Source organism: Molossus molossus, unplaced genomic scaffold (assembly GCF_014108415.1).
Source record: "Molossus molossus isolate mMolMol1 unplaced genomic scaffold, mMolMol1.p scaffold_m16_p_1, whole genome shotgun sequence".
NCBI lineage: Eukaryota > Metazoa > Chordata > Mammalia > Chiroptera > Molossidae > Molossus > Molossus molossus.
The window spans coordinates 241,923,861-241,940,973 of record NW_023425344.1 but is presented as its reverse complement, the minus strand read 5'-3'; the positions used below and the strand labels follow the sequence as shown (position 1 = coordinate 241,940,973).

General features: G+C 44.8%; 2 protein-coding genes across 3 annotated transcripts; one reads left to right on the top strand and one right to left on the bottom strand.

Annotated features, from left to right (window-relative positions):
• Positions 1 to 5,241: 5,241 nt before the first annotated feature.
• Positions 5,242 to 8,194, bottom strand: MOAP1 (modulator of apoptosis 1). The gene is made up of 2 exons (XM_036277987.1): positions 7,872 to 8,194; positions 5,242 to 6,774 (listed from the first exon to the last, which is right to left on the bottom strand). Exon 2 carries the CDS (start codon positions 6,491 to 6,493, stop codon positions 5,621 to 5,623), a length of 873 nt encoding a protein of 290 aa, XP_036133880.1. The 5' UTR covers positions 6,494 to 6,774; positions 7,872 to 8,194; the 3' UTR covers positions 5,242 to 5,620.
• A 135-nt stretch (positions 8,195 to 8,329) lies between these two features.
• TMEM251 (transmembrane protein 251) lies at positions 8,330 to 10,272 on the top strand. Of its 2 annotated transcripts, none has more exons than XM_036274832.1 (2): positions 8,330 to 8,377; positions 9,255 to 10,084. In XM_036274832.1, exon 2 carries the CDS (start codon positions 9,271 to 9,273, stop codon positions 9,664 to 9,666), a length of 396 nt encoding a protein of 131 aa, XP_036130725.1. In that variant the 5' UTR covers positions 8,330 to 8,377; positions 9,255 to 9,270; the 3' UTR covers positions 9,667 to 10,084. The 2 variants fall into 2 exon arrangements, with proteins under 2 accessions (XP_036130725.1, XP_036130716.1); XM_036274823.1 differs by lacking the exon at positions 8,330 to 8,377 and adding an exon at positions 8,576 to 8,803 and having other exon boundaries at positions 9,255 to 10,272.
• Positions 10,273 to 17,113: the final 6,841 nt, after the last annotated feature.

The following is a 17,113-nucleotide window of genomic DNA, read 5'->3' as shown; positions in this document are numbered from 1 at the left end:
TTCTGTGGAAGAAACTGAAGCCCAGGAAGGGTTCATAAACTTGCAGGAAGACAGAGTTAGAAAATGGTGAGGCTGGAATCTGAATTGAGGCCACAGAGCCTCCACTCACATAAATCAAGATAAAAAAAAAAAGCCCTGGCCGGTTTGGCTCAGCGGTTAAAGCGTCAGCCCGCGGACCAGAAAGTCCCGGGTTCGGTTCCCACTGAGGGCACATACCTCGGTTGCAGTTTGTCTCCGGACTCGGTTGGGGTCGTGTGAATGGCAACCAGTCGATGTGTCTCTCTCACATAGATGTTTCTCTCTCTCTCTCCCTCCCGCTCTATCTGAAAATAAATGCAAAAATGTCCTCGGGTGAGGACAAAAGAAAAAGAAAAAATAGCAGCTCATATTCACTGGCTTGAATTGCATACTTTGCCCATGCCTCAAACAAGTGATTTGGCAAAGGGGACAGAATCACCTTAAACTAATTAGATTTACTACCCCCACTTCTGGCAGGGCTAGGGAAAAGGCTGGGTTCCCCCTGAAATTAATGTGAGCAAATCTGGCTTTAGATACAAAGGAAGAACAGAGCGATGGTTGCTGGGTGGAGGCTAGCAGTGTGGTCTCTACGGCAGCATAATCTGGGTTGTATTACTATTTATTTCTCGAGGGAGACATCAGGGAGTGGTGACAGATAGGAATTCAGGTGATATAGCCAGAAGCCGGTGCACCAGATGGTATTCACGTACTCAGACCCACTCTTGTAATGGTTTGGTTCAGAGCCAAGATACTCTTGGAGGCTGTCTGGCACCGTGGTCAAGGTACTGGTTCTAGAACCAGACAGCTCTTCGTTACTTTTGGCTGTGTGACTCTGGCCAAGCCACTTTACCTACCCAAAGGTGTGTTTCCTTACTTGAAATTAGGAATAGTAATATACCCACAAGTACTGTAGTTAAAATTAAAGGAGGTAATATAGGTAGAGCATTTAGAACATGCCTGACACATAGGAAGAGCTTAACAAATGATAGCCACAGTGCTTATTGTATATAATAAGGCACATCAAAGCACTACTAATCAGTTAAGAAATATTTATTACCTTTACCTTGGCCAGTTTGGCTCAGCAGTTAGAGTGTCGGCCTGTGGTCTGGAGAGACCCAGGTTCGGTTCCCACTAAGGGCATGTACCTCAGTTGCAGTTTGTCCCCAGCCCTGATTGGGTTGTGTGGGTGGTAACCACTCAATGTGTCCCTTTCATGTTGCTGTCTCTCTCTCTCTCCCTCCCTCCCTCCCACTCTATCTGAACAAAATATCAAAAAATGTCCTTGGGTGAGGATTAGAAAAAAAAACAAGAAATACTTATTACTTTTCAAATGTAGAACGCCATGTTGGGCTTATATGGGGATATAATACACCTTGATATCAAGGGGAACAGAATCTAGTTAGGAAGTTAGAAAGCACACTCATTAAAAGATATCCTGATAATATTTGGGAACACATGATAAGTGACAAATATTAGGCATGATCAGAACTTAGAGTCAGTTTTTATATTAAGGATATTCAAATAAAGACAGATCTTTTGAGTCACAGTTTTTAAGCTAAAAGGGACCACAGAAGTAACCTGAAGTCCAAGAGGAATAAGTGCCTTACTTCAGGTCACAGAGCATGCCAGAGGCAGGCTCAGGTTGGGTTCGAGTTTGGCTCTGTCCCTAATTGGCTGTGTGTCCTAGGGCAAGCCACTCACCTTCTCTGAGCCTGACTTGGCTCATCTGTGATATTCTTTTAGACCACAGCCTCTGACTCCCAACTTACCTCTCACTAAATTAAATGATTTAATAAACTGGTCCAGCTTCTATGGTAATCCACGTGTACATAAAGATGAGCCCCTGTAGAAGCAGGGTTAGGCTTGCTAGGAGCAGAGGCATGTTTGGGAAACCCATGACAGCTAAGAGTACTTTTGACCCAAACGCCATTCTCTTTGAAATAGCAGACTTTCGGGAGTTGATCTCTGAAACCATCTAGTTTCCTGTGTTATGAAATGCTCTGGCTGGGAGTGAAGCGGAATCTTGAAGAATGTTCTCACTTGTATAGACAGATCAGTCCATTTGCCAAGGCCAGGCCTCTCGGACAAGCTTATTGAAGATTCTAGAAGTGTCATGGCCCTGAAGAGGAAGTCACTGTCCTACACTGAGCAGGGTACGTAAATATTTTTCCACATAAAGGCTTGAGAAATTTTCCAGACTTTGAGGGGGTATGATGCCACTTACATAATAATCCTTTGCTCTGCTCTGACCTGGCCAAGGCATAACCCGAGTGCTTACTGCCACCTAGTGGTGCTTACATGAACTACCATTTTGGGGTGTGTAGGTTGGATGAAGAACCAATTTTAGGAAGAGGTTGGCCCTCCAGTTTGCATTCCCTACTGACTTATTTCACCAGCTGGCATCCCAGGTCATTTATTTGCTTGTGTATGTATGTATATAGTATCTATGTATGTATTTCAATGACTATTTTATTTCAGAGTACTTTTAGACTTACAGAAAAGTTACAAAGATAGTAGTTATTGTATCCTCACTTAGTTTCCTCTTATTAATGTCTTACATTCCATGACATTTGCCACCTCCAAGAAACCAACATTTCCCTGGCTGGTACTGAAGGGTCTTTTGTGTGTGTGTGTGTGTGTGTGTGTGTGTGTGTGTGTTTTATCCTCACCCGAGGACATTTTTTTCGCATTTTTTGTTCAGATAGAGTGGGACGGAGAGCGAGGGAGAGAGAGAAACATCGACGTGAAAGGGACACATCGAGTGGTTGCCACCCACATGACCGGGGACAAACTGCAACCAAGGTACGCACCCTTAGCAGGAACTGAACCCAGGTCTCTCTGGGCCGCAGGCTGACACTCCAACTGTTGAGCCAAACCGGCCAGGGCGGATCTTGATTCCCAGTCAAGGGCATGTAGCTGGGTTGCAGGTTCAAAACCCAGCCCACAGCCAATAAATGCATCTCTCTCACACTGATGTTTCTCTCTCCCCCTCCCTCCATCCCTTTCGCTCTCTCTAAAGTCAATGGAAAAAATATCCTTGGGCCTGGCTGGTGTGGCTCAATAGCTGAGCTTTGACCCATGCACCAAGAGGTCACCAGTTTGAATCCCGGTCATGCCCAGGTTGTGGGCCAAATCCCCAGTGGGGGGTATGCAAGAGGTGGCAAATCAATGTTCTCTCTTATCGATGTTTCTATCTCTACCTCTTTCTCTAAAATCAATAAAGAAAATAAAATATTAAAAAAAATATCCTGTGCCCTGGCCGGTTTCTCAGTGGTTAGTGCATCAGCCCACAGACCAATGAATCATGGGTTCGGTTCCAGCCAAGGGCACGTACCTGGGTTGTGGTTTGTCCCCAGCCCTGGTCAGGGTTGTGATGGAGGCAACCAGTTGATGTGTCCTTCTTGCGTCGATGTTTCTCTCTCCCTCCCACTATATTTGAAGATAAATGGAAAAATATCCTCGGATGAAGATTAAAAAAAAAAATTCTTGGGTAAGAATTAACAACAACAACAAAAAAGAACATAGTCCGGCCGGTGTGACTCAGTGGTTGAGCATCGACCCATGCACCAAGAGGTCACCAGTTCGATTCCCGGTCAGGACACATGCCCAAGTTGTGGCCTCAGTCCCCAGTGGGGGGCGTGCAGGTGGCCAGTCAATGTTCTCTCTCATCAATGTTTCTAGCTCTCTCTCCCTTTCCCTTCCCCTCTGTCTAAAATCAATAAAGAAAAAAAGTTTTAAAAACAAAAGAACATAGATTTTTGTTACTTCATAAATATAACTGCCATTTTTGACAATGATGTATGTCTACCAGATGTACATGTCAGAACACTTTAAGAAACTCCCAGGCCTTGGCCAGTGTGGCTCAGTCGGCTGGGTGTTGTCCCATGCACTGAAAGGTTGCTGAGTTGGTTACCAGTCATGGCACATGTGCAGGTTGCCAATTGATGTTCCACTCTCATATTGATGTTTCTCTCTCTCTCCTTCTCCCTAAAAATCAATGAAAAAAAAAACCCCACATATATATAAATATATATGTATGTATATATTTTAAATAGCTTATTGATTTTTAGAGGGAGGAAACATCGACTGGCCACTTCCTGCACATCCCCTACTGGGGATCAAGCCCACAACCTGGGCATGTGCCCTGACTGGGAATTGAACCAGCGACCTTTAGGTGCACAGGATGATGCCCAACCAACTGAGCCACACAGGCCAAGGCAATAAAAATATGTTTTTAGAAAAGCTCTCAGGAGTCAGACTATGTGCCCTCGCCCGAGGCTCTGAGGCTTTCTGAGCCTCAAGCCTTTCATCTGTAAAACAGGGGCAATGATGGCGATGGTGTTTCTCACAGGTTACTGTGAGAATTTAACAAGGCAGCATACAACAGATTAAGAGCAAGGACTCTGGAAATAGATGGCCTGAGTGTAAATGCTGGCCCTGCACTTATAACCCTTCGAATCAATGCACTGATGCATCAATGTACTATCTACCACATGCACGGATTTGTGTACTGTCCCGTTTCATTCCATGTGCTTCAGGAGCTCCCTCCAGCAATCTTACTTAGGGACTAAGTGCTTTCCAGATTCACGCTTTCGGAACCCTTTGCTCAAATGAAATCTCTTTTGGAAACTTGATATAAACCAAACAGACAAGAGGTCATTTTATCAGCATTCCTTTATTTCTTTAAGTTCATACCTATAATTTTATAACACCTATTAAAATGATATTCAGAATTACTTATTTTGATGATGCACATCAGGAATCTGAGGTTAGAGATGGCAGCTGCAAAGTTAACCTCATCATTTAGCTCTGTCTCTTATTTTGATTGCACAGAATCAATATAATTCTGGTTCACACAGAAAATATCTTAACCACTGCTCACAATCTTCATAAACGGAGGGCAATACACACCTAACAACTATGATACATGATCACATTTGACATGCTACACTTCCACCAGTTACCACACAAGCTGACATCTCCTAAATTTTTTTTTTTAATCCTCACCTGACGACATTTTTTGCATTTATCTTCAGACAGAGCGGGAGGGGGTGGGAGGGAGAGAGAGAAACATCGACATGAGAGACACATCGACTGGTTGCCACCCATACAACCCCAACCAGGCCGGGAACAAACTGCAACCAAGGTATGTGCCCTTAGCAGGAACCGAACCCGGGACTCTCCGGTCCACAGGCCGACACTCTAATCACCGAGCCAAACCGGCCAGGGCCAAGCTGGCATCTCTACAAGATCAGGTTAGCAGAGGCACCTGACCCTTGCCTTCCTCTTAGAGCAGTATACATATGCAGTGATAGAATTTTTGTACAGTTTTGTATGATGAAAGATTCACAAGAGTGAATTTAAATATATAAATACCAGTGCAGAACTAGGCTTCCTAGTCTATGACACATTTAGGAGCTATTAAATAGGTACACAAATGACAATGGATTTGTACTGAGAACTGTGCAAAAATGAGTTACTTGGCATCACAAGGTAGGATTTGGTTGTCTATCACTGGAGTATATGGATTGTTCTACCTCCATGTTTTGCTCACTGTCACTGTCCTTTTCTGGTTTCCTAAGATTCAGGTGAAATGCCCCTCTCATAACTCTGCCTGGAGAAGGGCTTCATCCTCCTCCTCAGCTGCTTCTTCATCTCTTATCAGTGCTAGTAACTCCAATAAGCCTGGGGCTGAGCCATCCTCTGGAAGAGCAAGGTTCCTGCGCAGTGTTCTGTGGACTGCTCCAGCAATGATTTGGTCTAGGCGGGCCTGATTCACAACTTCTCCTCTCTCTACCAGTTTCTGTAATAAAGGCTCCAGCCTTAGTACATAAGCAGACAATTTTTCTTCGGCCTTCTGGTATATGGTCAGATATTTGACCTGTAACTCCCTAGGATTATCAATAACCCCAAACACCTGCTCAAGAGCCTGCAGGGATTCAGGGACTGTAATTAAAGGATTGTTTATCTTGAGGACCCGAATAACATCATATGCTGGGCCTCTAAGGCTCTCTAGCAATCGCCTTCTTTTCTCGGCATCTGACACCTGCCATGTCTTCAACATCTGAGAAGTATGAAACAACCAGGATTCAAATTCTTCTTCTTCAGGTTCTGGAGGATCACTGCCTGAGAATACTCTCAGCTTTTTGTAGTTCAGGTATTGCAGGGCAGGCTGAAGAGCCCCATCTAATGCCTGTGCCAACATGGGGGCCCGCATGTCTGGGATCATGTTCTGGTCTAGGTCAAAAGGGTCATTTCCATACCCAAAAGCTCTGGTCAACTCAACCAATGTCATGCCTTCTCCTTCTAAGAATTCAGTTAATCTGCGTAAAAATTCATTATCTGGGTCAGGGGGCTTAAAGATCACTCTCCACGCACCCTCTTTTCCAGGTATCTCCTTAGGGACCAGAGCAAAACTAGTCTCCTCGGTAAGCCCTATTAAGGCTACGTTCCTGTTCTCATCCCTCCGGAACATCCTCCCAAGCAGTCTGTACTCGCCCAAGGAAGCTAAACCAGCCCGCAGAGCCTCCTCTATTTCTGCCACATTACAGGTCTGGGGGAATGCCAGCAATCAACAGCGCTTTCCAAGGGTTCATATCCATACCCCTACACCAGTCTTCTAGGAGCCTCAGCGTCATGGTGCCCGAAACAATATATTTAAACTCTAATTTGTTGGTGGCAGTGATGCCACCGCTATTCACAGTATTTCTCCTAAGAATTTCGGCTAAGTCGCGTCAACGTCCCGAGTTCCAGGTCCTGTAAGGACAAAGCAGTCAGGTGAATTGATAGTGTCAAGAACTAGGGCCCGCAGAAGGTATTGGCAAGAAATATTCAGAGTGATGAAAAGCAAGAACCTACAACCAAGATTACTCTATCCTGCAAAGCTGTCATTTAGAATTGATGGCCACATAAAGAGTTTCCCAGACAAAAAAAAGTTAAAGGAGTTCATCACCACCAAACTGTTATTATATGAAATGATGAAGGGTCTTTTTGAAGAAAAAGATAAAATATATGAACAAACAAAATGGCAATAAATACATATCTATCAACAATGGAATCTACAGGTAGACTGAACAGGTAGAACAGAAATGAACAGGTAGAACAGAAACATTCTCATAGATAGAGAGAACATTTTGTTAGTTGCCAGATGGGAGGGGGGTTGGGGGAATGGGTGAAAAAGGTGAAGAGATTAAGAAGTACAAATTCATTGCTAGACTGACAAACCTCAAAGGGAAAGGGGTTGGGGGGTGGGAAGAAATAAACCAAAGAACTTACATGCATAACCAATGGACACAGACAATAGTGTGGGAAAAGGTGGGAGGGGGGCGGGAGGGAGGAGGGGGTCAATGGGGGAAAAATGAGGAACATCTGTAATACATTCCACATTCAACAATAAAGATTTAGAAAGAGAGAAAGAAAGAAAGAGAGAGAGAGAGAGAGAGAGAGAGAGAGAGAAAGAAAGAAAGAAAGAAAGAAAGAAAGAAAGAAAGAAAGAAAGAAAGAAAGAGAAGGAAGGAAGGGAGAGAGAAAGAAGAAAGAAAGAAAGAAAGAAAGAAAGAAAGAAAGAAAGAAAGAAAGAAGAAAGAAAGAGAGAGAGAGAGAGAGAGAGAGAAAGAAGAAAGAAAGAAAGAAAGAAAGAAAGAAAGAAAGAAAGAAAGAAAGAAAGAAAGAAAGAAAGAAAGAAAGAAGGAAAGAAAGAAAGAAGGAAAGGAAAGGAAAGGAAGGAAAGGAAGGAAGAAAGAAAAGAACTAGGGCCCGGAAAGCCCCGCGTCCCCTAACCGGTGGGCGACGCCAGGGCGGCCCCACAGCGGCAAGCTGCCGTCTTTCCCCCGCCTGCGCCTCCCCGCCGTTACCTAGTTGTCCCTGTCGCATCCACCGCCAGCGGACGAGGCCGGCTCCCGACGCTTCCCAGGGGGCCAGGCCTGAGGATCGGGAGGGCGGCCTCTCCTCCGCGCGGACTGGCACAGCGCAGGGCTACCAGGGGTTGTGCAGAGGCGCGCCGGCGGGGGATGGAGAGCCGCCCCGTCGCTGCGGTCCTGCCCGCGGCGATGAGCGATGGGGTGATCAGAGTCGCAAGCGAGGCACCGGGGACAAGGCCGAGGAGCGCACAAGCTGCCGGGCACAGACCGCCGCTCATCTGCACCGATGCACCAAGCCCCGAGCTTCCCAGGCTCAGCCCGCGTCCCAACTGCAGCTGTTTGGGGTGAGCTCAAGGGGGCGGCGCCGCGGGCTGGCGCGCCCTGACGTCATGAGGGGCGGGCCCTTCTGGGCGGGGCGCGCGCGCTTCCGGGATGAGCCGGAAGCCCGGACTGTGGCAGCATCCGGGACGGCGAGCGGGCGGGCCAACCCGGACAGGAAGGTGAGATCCGGGGCCTGCCCAGCTCTGCAGGCTCGGCCGGTGGCCGCTGCCCGGCACTGGGCTCCGGCGCTGCAAGGTGGAGAGGCCGGGGCCTGGCGCCGCCCGCTCAGCCCTGGTTGCGGCGGGCGCTGCAGCGTGACAGGGGGCGGGGCCGGCTGGGCAGTCTTCCCGCCCGGCCAGGTGACAGGCTGGGGGCTCCGGGAGCGGCGACGGGGGCCGGGCCGCCGCGTGACCCGCTGCAGTCACGCCGTGCTTAATCATAATTAGCTTGTGCTCCAGGCTGGTCGCGTTCCCGTTCTCCCAGCCGGCGACCCCGGGGATTTCTCTTATGGTGGCTTTCTCTGACATGCCAAAGCTACCTGATTATTCAGAACTGAGTGACTCTTTAACGCTTGCCGTGGGAACAGGAAGATTCTCGGGACCTCTGTAAGTGCTTAAGAGTTACTGTCTTGACTTGGGGGCCCTGGCGTGGGTTTGACTTGTAGAACCAAGTGTCACTCTGAAGCAGTACTATTCAGAAAGCATTTGAACTGTAAAAGTAAAACGTTCCGTAGAAAACCACTTTAATTCCAGTTTCTTAATGGAAGGGGTATTGGACCTATTGAAGCAATATATAGTGAATTATTTTGTGGGATTCACATAAAAGCAGATACAGTATATACGGAAACTTTTTGCATTTCCTCATAACTATTGCATAAAACAACAACCTGTAAGTTGTTTGCATGTCCTAATAAATGTAATTTTAATTTATTTTGTGCCGTAAATACAGTAATGGGGTATTTTAGAACTCACTGGAAACAAAGCAAGTACATTTGAAATAGTTGCTATGACAGCATTACTAGACCCTAACTACTTTCTGTATTTTTAACATTTGAAGGCACAGAGCATGGAGAATGATGAATTTCCGTCAGCGGATGGGATGGATCGGAGTGGGATTGTATCTGTTAGCAAGTGCAGCAGCATTTTACTATGTTTTTGAAATCAATGAGACTTACAACAGACTGGCCTTGGAACACATTCAACAGCACCCAGAGGAGCCACTTGAAGGAACCACATGGACACACTCCTTGAAAGCGCGCTTACTCTCCCTGCCATTTTGGTTTTGGACAATTATTTTTCTGATACCTTATTTACAGATGTTTTTGTTCCTCTATTCTTGTACAAGAGCTGACCCCAAAACGGTGGGCTACTGTATTATCCCCATATGTTTGGCAGTTATTTGCAATCGCCACCAGGCATTTGTCAAGGCTTCTAATCAGATCAGCAGACTACAACTGATTGACACATAAACACAGTCACCATTTTTTCCTTGTGATTACAAAACTGCCAGTACTATATGGAACTTGATCACAAGACTGCAGTTTTTTCACAGATCTCAGGAAGTTGTGGTGGGGCAGAGGCTTTTTAAAAAATGTGACTAGGGAGATATCTTTATCTGAATAATAATGAATTTTTAGGTGAAGCCTGAGGTACAGTGCTACAAAATCATGTTGGTGACTTCAGATTTTGGAAGTAAATTCATGTCTGTTATTTGCATTCTTTAGAAACTTGAATAAGTTCCTAAATTCATATTTTTATTCTACTGTGCAACATAGTGATGGTTCAGAAAATTTTCCTTTCGGGAAAAAATGAATACGAACATTTCCATTGTGTTTAATATGTAAAAAGGTCCAAACATGGTCATAAAATTTAAATTTTATACAATTACTTGGCTTGCTTTAAAATTCTTCAAACTAAAATACCAATTCATCCTTTCCTGAGTAAGCCAACTGTTTATGCTCAGTTGCTGTCCACTTGTGAGAAACTTGACATAAGATTATTGAGGTGATTGCTGTTCTGATAAGCAGAATTTGTTCCTCCTTTTGGTAATGCTACTGATTTTATTTTATTTTTTAAATCCACACCAGAGGATATTTTTCTGTTTATCTGCAGATAGAGTGGGAGGGAGAGAGAAGAAGAAAGGGTGAGAGAGAAAAACATCGACGTGAGAAGGACACATTGACTGGTTGCTTCTCACACAACCCTGACCAGGGCCAGGGACAAACTGCAACCGAACTATATGCCCTTGGCCAGAATAGAACCTGCAACACATTGGTCCACAGGTCGATGCTCTAGCACTGAGCCATACTGGCCAGGGCAATGCTACTGATTTTAAAAGAAACAAAAAACTTGGGAACAAACTAAATGTTTGAAAGTTGAAAAATCTAATTAACACATAGAAAATGGAAACAAGGTGTTCAATGAAAATATTTGGTCCAGTGCCTGTCAGATGTGTGATAGCTCTTTAAAAGATGCTATCAAGCCCTGGCTCAGCAGTTAGAACATCAGCATGCGGTCCAGAGAGACCTGGGTTCGGTTCCCACTAAGGGCGTGTACCTCAGTTGCAGTTTGTCCCCAGCCCTGGATGGGTAGTGTGGGTGGCAACCACTCGATGTGTCCCTTTAGCGTCGATGTTTCTCTCTCTTTCTCTTCCTCTCTCTCCCTCCCACTCTATCTGAACAAAAAATGTCCTTGGGTGAGGATAAAAAAAAAAAAAAGATGCTATCAAGTCATCGTCCTGATACTCTTTTCTAGCCAAAGGGCTGGTCTTCAGGCGATAGGATAGTTGCATGAAGATGTGATCCTTGTACTTCCTCCTGTGCATTTGTACTTACTACCTCATGTCTGTATCAATAACACAAATAACTAAAAAATGGAAATTTTAGATTTTAGGATTTTTTTTTCTTTTTCTTCTTTTTTTTTAATCCTCACCCGAGGACATTTTTCCACTTTTTGTTCAGGTAGAGTGGGAGGGAGAGAGAGGAAGAGAGAGAGAGAGAGAATCATCGATGCGAAAGGGACATATCTGTGAAAGGGACATATCGAGTGGCTGCCACCCGCATGACCAACCAGGGCCGGGGACAAACTGCAACCGAGGCATGCGCCCCCAGCGGGAACCAAACCTGGGTCTCTCCGGACTGAAGGCCAATGCTCCAACTGCTGAGCCAAACCTGCCAGGGCTAGGATTTTTTTTTTCTGGGTGAGATCAAGATATATTTTTATACAATTATGCCATAATACCAGGGAACTATTTCACACTGATAGATTTTAGTAATCAACATCTTTTGGTGCTTACTCTGTTGGGCCCTGTTCAAAGAACTTTACATGAATTAACTCACTTAATGCAACAACCCTATGAGCTAACACTTAGATTGTACAGATAAGGACACAGGTGTAGAAGTTAAGTAACTTGCGAAAGGTCACACAGCTGGTAGGTGGCACAGCCAGAGTTATAAGCAGGTGGCTGACGCCTTTGTTCCCAACCACAGCTGTAGTGCTTCTCACAAATGACAGCTGTTTCAGTAGTGCGTACTGTCTGCCTAGCCATGCTAAAGAATGGAAATGGCATTATGGAGAAAGGTTTTTCTCAGTTTGTATGAGCTACTGAAAATAAAATTTCTAGCAACCTCAACCTTCAGGTCTCATTTGACCAAACAGGAAGGCTGACCGTTCTACAGCAGTCTTTTACTTGAAAGATAAAGCAGGTACCTTTGCTATTCAAAAGCAGCAAGAGCAGATTCTTCTCTAATTCATCTCATTTCTGTCTTTTACTGCCTCCATAGGTCTAGTTTCTAAAATGATTTATCTTCTGCTGCAGTACATGGAATCTTCAAAGCAAGTGGCAGTTGAAATACCTGTTTCTGTGAGGGTCAGATAACCTAATCACTTGCATCTTTTCAGTAGTTACTGATTATAGACAGTCCCCAACTTACCATGGTTTTTTCCACTTTATGATGGTGTGAAAGCAATATGCATTCAACAGAAACTGTACTTTGAATTCTGATCGTTTCCCAGGCTAGTGATACGCAGTATGATTCTTGTGATGCAGGGCAACGGCAGTGAGATGATTTTGACCAATCGCAGGCTGATGTAAGTGTGCTGAGTATGTTTACAGTAGGCTAGGCTGAGCTCTGAGGTTCGGTGGGTTAGGTGTGTTAAATGCATTTTTTACTTATATTTTCAACTCACGTCGGGTTTGAGAGTAACCATCGTCAGTCAAGGCACATTGTAATGTACATGCTGCAGGCACTGCTTTGAGTGATTTGCATTCATTCTTCACAACAGCCATGAGGCAGGTATGTACTGGTACCAGTGCCATTTACAAAAGAAGAAAATGAGGAAACCTGAAGCACATAGGAATTAATAACTTACCCATGATCACACAGCAAGTAAATGGAAGAGTCAGGACTTGAACCTGGAATGTCTGGCTTCAGATCTCTAGCTCTAGCATTCCACTATACTGCTTTTTTTTTAAATCCTCACCTGGGGATATTTTTCTATTTATCTTTAGATAGAGTGGGAGGGACAGAGAGAGAGAGAAACATCGATGTGATACACATCAGCTGGTTGCCTCCCGCACAACCCTGACCAGGACACCAGGGACGAACCCCAACTGAGGTACGTGCCCTTGACCGGAATCAAACATGTGACTCACTGGCCCGCAGGCTGACGTTCTAACCGCTGAGCCAAACCAGCCAGGGTGGCAATCCTGTTTTTATTTATTTATTTATTTATTTATTTATTTATTTATTTATTTATTTATTTTTATCCTCACCCGAGGACATTTTTCCATTTTTTGTTCAGGTAGAGTGGGAGGGAGAGAGAGGAACAGAGAGAGAGAGAGAGAAACATCGATGTGAAAGGGACACATCGAGTGGCTGCCACCCGCACAACTGACCAGGGCCGGGGACAAACTGCAACCGAGGTACGCGCCCTTAGCGGGAACCGAACCCGGGTCTCTCAGGACCGCAGGCCTACGCTCTAACCGCTGAGCCAAACCGGCCAGGGCAGGCAATCCTGTTTTTAGAGGTAGGTCTTCAAATGATTCTTTCAGGGTTTTCTGCACCATAAAGACTTATTAGTCATGAGATCTGTGTTTATCTTTGGAACAGCTTCAACAAATATTATGTGGTAAGTTCATCCCAGATGTTCAAATTGCAAATCTTTAAGTGTCTATATTTTCTTTTTTTTTTTCAAGGTTTAAATTAACTTTATTATTACAAGGGGGAGTCCTACTGAGCAGAGCCTTATAAACATATATGTAGTTTCAGAGTGTTACCATAGAGAAATCAGAGGTCATGATTGCAGAGGAAGTCACTGTAAGTGAAGGCCATGATGCAGGGGAGGTCAGCCAGGAATGCAGCAGGCGTGATCAGGGCAGGGATGGTCAGGTGGCAAGGTGCGGGAGTGGATAGCTCCTGCTTCTTGAAACTCTCCAAGTGTCACATGACCCAGTCCCCACAGCAGGAGAAAACAGGAAGCAGGAGATGAGCCCAATGGTGACATCCATGATCCTGAGCTGCTCCTGCAGCAGCTGGGAATGGACCTGGGCGCACAGCACCAGGAGTCTGGGGCTGGGCCTGTTAGGCCCCTCAGCAATGGACCACACCGAGTAGACTGCAGACAGCTGCCATCTGGAGCCCAAGTTTAGAAATAAGGTGTCTATACTTTCTGATTCCAATTCCTCTCCTCCAGTTTATCCTGAATACAATTTTATCAGGTTTTTGCCCCTCTCTCTACCAAAACTTCTTTCTTGTCAGGTGGTTGCTGGTAACTAAATCCATTGGTCAAGTCTCAGTCCTCAGATGACTTAATAGCATTTTTGACACATTCCCTCTTTTTTAAAAAAAATTTTTCTTTATTGATTTTAGAGAGAGAAAGGGAGAGGGAGATAGAGACATCGATGAGAGAGAAGATCGATTGGCCGCCTTCTGCATTCCCCGCACTGGGCATTTGGCCCACAACCTGGGTATTTGCCTTGACTGGGAATCAAACTGGTGACCTGTTAGTATATAGATTGACGCTCAACCACTGAGCCACAGCATCCAGGCCACATTCCCTCTCTTTGAGATACTTTCTTTAGTTGGCTTCTGGATCACTACTGCCCAATAGAACATTAATGAAGATGAAGTGTTCTGTATCCGTGCTGTCCAAATCACTAGCCACTAGCCATGTGAAACGAACCCTTGAGATGTGGCTAATGTGACTGAGGAACTGGACTAAAAGTTTCCATTATGATTTAAATAGCCACAAGTGGCTGGCAGCTACTATGTAGTAGCCCGGTTCTAGATACTTTCCTGGTTTGTCTCTTCCTTACCAGCTTCTCCCGTCTCCTTTGCTGGTTTCTCCTTGGGGATCTGCCTGATTTCTAAATGTTGGCATGGCCCTGTTCCCGTTTCTGTATTTACCTCTTTGATCATCTCATCCAGGCTCATAGCTTTAAATGCCCACATTTATAATACTGCCTTGTATATCTCTCCTGAGCTCAAGAGTTGAATATCCAGCTGCCTACTTGATATTTACTAGATGTCCAAAACCAAGCTGTTGATTTTCTCTCCACCCACCACAATCTGCTCCTTAAGTCCCCCATAAGACTGTTACTAAACAACTGGTGAGGGATCTTTTTAAAATGCTGTTCCCCTCAAAAATCCTCCTCTAGCTTCTCTTCTCAGAATAAAAGCCAAAGTCCTTAACATGGCATACAGAGTCGTAAGTAAGCGGCCCTTGACCTTTACTTCACTTCCTAATACTCTCTCAGCCCCTGACTCCACTCCAGCCACACTGGTTTTCTTGTTAGTTCTAAAACACCAGAAAAACCTGTTTCATAGCCTCTGCACTCTGTACTTTCTGCCTGGGTGCTCGGCTCTGGCTTGCTCCTTCACCTTCTTCAGACCTTTGCTCAGGTGCCAGCTGGTGAAGCTGCCTCTCACCACCCATTGAAAACCCAGCACCCCCTTCCCTGTTCCTCCTCAGCCCTTACCACGTGACATGTTATGTTTTGTCTCTCTCCATGAGTGAGGGATTTTTGTCTTGTCTGTTCACTGCTGTATGCGCCATGCCTAGAACAGTAGATGCTCAGTAATTATTTATTGTATGAGTGACGCTCAGTGTCACTGAACACCTCTCTCACTAGACTGAAACAATCTAGTTTACTTTCCAGAGAGAATAAAGGTTACAATTAACATTTACTATTAATTGCAGAGCATACTTTCACATGTGCTAGGTAAGTTTGGTTATTAAACTCTTTATTTTTATTGTTGACACTATTGCAGATGGTTATTCAATTCTTTCAGGTTTCAGCATGGACTGATACATTCTTTTCAAGGCTAAAATTGAAAATGAGTCTCCCAATTTATTTTTGCCAATTCTTGTTACATTGGTTGTCTTGGGATTCTCCTTTTTAAAATGTTTTTATTGATTTTTTAGAGATAGAGGAAGGGAGAGAGATAAAAACATTGATGTGAGAGAGAAACATCGATTAGCTGCCTCCTGCACACCTACTAGGATAGAGCCCGAAACCTGGGCACGTCCATGGGACAACACTCAATCCACTGAGCCACACCAGCTGGGTGGGATTCTCCTTCTTGATGCAGAGAAAAACATACCACATTCACAAACAAGAGGTATAATTTATTTTTTTTGTTAACCCTCACCCCAGGGTATTTTTCCATTGATTTTTTCTTTTTTTGGTAGAGTGGAAGGGAGGGAAGGAGAGAGAGACATCGATGTGAGAGACACACATTGATTGGTTGCCTCCTCCATGACCCTAACCAGGGCTGGGGCTGGGGATCACACCTGCAACCCAGGTATGTGCCCTTGAATGGGAAACGAATCCGTGACCCTTTGGTCCGAGGGCCCACGCTGCAACTACTGCAACTGCTGAGCCACAACGGCCAAGGCAAGTGGTATATTTTTCTTTCTTTCTTTCTTATTTATTTTTATTCTCACCCCCGAGGATATTTTTCAATTTATTCAGATAGAGTGGGAAGGAGAGAAAGGAAGAGAGAGAGAACATCGATGTGAAAGGTACACATCAAGTGGCTGCCTCCTGCATGACCCAATCAGGGCCGGGACAAACTGCAACCGAGGTACGTGCCCTTAGCGGGAACCGAACCCGGGTCTCTCTGGACCACAGGCCGACGCTCTAACTGCTGAGCCAAACCGGCCAGGGCGCAAGTGGTATATTTTAAGTGGTGGCTAGAGCCTTGAGAAAGTCTTGTTACAGTCATGCTAATTGTTTCCTAAACCACCTAACGTGCACCAAGTATCTCGATGATCTCTTAGAGCTACAACACATATTTCAGTATTCTGGTGTTCAAGGCAATACCATGGCCCCAAAAAGTACTCATTTAAACTAGTAATGTTTTCCTAGAAGTTGCTTCTATCTTCAGCAGAATTTTTGGCACCAGAGGAAATTTGCATTTAAAACTGTACCCTATTGGTCCCAATGTGAACTGCTACTTTTTTTGTGTGTGTGGTACGTGTCCCTAGTGGGAACTGAACCTGGGACTCTCTGGTCCGCAGGCCGACACTCAACTGCTGAACCAAACCGGCCAGGGCTGAACAGCTACTTTAACTTTTCAAGATTTAAATAGAAGCTACTGTCTAGCATTCACTGTTTCCTGGGCCATGTCTTTAAATAGAGCAAGTCTGATCCCAAAGGTCACCTGAGAATGGAAAAGTTGAAGCTACACTGAAACTCGTTGAATAGTTTAAGAATAATGCATTGGCTAGAGGGCAGATTTTTCAAGGTTAAGGTTATGCACATCGGTTTTAGAAACACCTGATCTTTTATTATAGTATCCTACCTCACAGTTAGTCCAGTTTTTCTAATCTTTGTTGTTTTTTCTAACCTCTTTAGAAATCACACTGTAGTCCCTACTCTGACAAACTAGTAATCAGATGGGAAATGTGGAT